Genomic DNA, 1096 nt, shown 5'->3' on the forward strand with positions numbered 1-1096 from the left:
TAGAAATTTATCTTTTAAAAACCAATTTTAGTAAGTTATTTTCGAAAAGTTTAAAGTTAAAGCAAGTCATGAATGTATTTAATTTTTAAAACAATTAATATATTATTACTCTATGTTGTAAAACATGTATCCAAAATATTTAACCTTCAGGTTTCCTTCTTTACAAAAGCAACCCTCTATTTTTTATATTTTTCCATATAAAGAGTACAATTTAATTACTAAAATTGTTTCCATCCAACAGGGATAACAGATATGAATTGCCCAAGCATTTTGATCATAGGCTTGATGGCATTCTTAAAAGTTTTCAGGACAACCTAGAAGACTGCAAGAAGCAAATAGGTTAGTTATGACTGTTAATACACACACCTTTTAATACACACACCTTTTTACGAAAATATTCGATAACAAAAAAAATAGCCAAAAAACAACTCAATCTTATTTAATATTTATTAATTATTGTTAAAATTAATAAATACTAAATACGATAAATTTAGACTTTTTTTTTGTCATTCTAATATTATCGTATTTTATATTAGTAATTTATGTCGATTTCTAATAAAACATTTTGTGTGAACCCTAATACAGAAGCAATAGAAGATTACACGAAGCGTAAGAATATCATTTATGGTGGTAATAAAGATATTGTGAGGGTTTTGAGAGCTTTTATCATCTCCACTCATCAGTACTCGGACTCAAGGCAAATAGTTTATTGTGGGCTCAATGGACAACCGGTAACAAAATAAAATTTATGCGGAAACTCAGATGCAGTCAACTTTACGTTAAATTGATAACTGAGAGTTGTTAGATAAAAATTTAGTCAAATATTTAAATTATTTAACGGCTCTCTTCTATCAACTTCATGTGAAGTTGACTACACCTGAGTTTTCACCTAAAATTTATCATTGACTCTGTATTTAGGTTTAATTACTCTTCAGTTTCATCAAATTTTTAATTAAGTCGTTATAATTTAGAATTCGTAATTTGATCTTTATATTAGATAAAATAAATAGATTCTTTCTAACTAATATTTTGGTTAAAAATTATATTTTTGTTTGGAATATTTATTTATGTGTTGAAGTAGGATGAATTACGAAAT

The 1096-nt window shown here is 26.1% G+C and overlaps 1 protein-coding gene across 1 annotated transcript in view; it reads left to right on the forward strand.

Annotated features, from left to right (window-relative positions):
• The window catches only part of LOC107638338 (protein SIEVE ELEMENT OCCLUSION B), a 9889-nt gene that overhangs the window by 5252 nt on the left and 3541 nt on the right, over positions 1-1096 (forward strand). The window contains exons 4-5 of the mRNA XM_016341568.2: positions 242-339; positions 586-731. Of these exons, the coding sequence (XP_016197054.1) occupies positions 242-339; positions 586-731 (244 nt within the window). The remainder of the gene's footprint in view (positions 1-241; positions 340-585; positions 732-1096) is intronic.

The sequence above is a fragment of the Arachis ipaensis genome, chromosome B04 (genome assembly GCF_000816755.2).
Source record: "Arachis ipaensis cultivar K30076 chromosome B04, Araip1.1, whole genome shotgun sequence".
NCBI classification, from domain to species: Eukaryota; Viridiplantae; Streptophyta; class Magnoliopsida; order Fabales; family Fabaceae; genus Arachis; species Arachis ipaensis.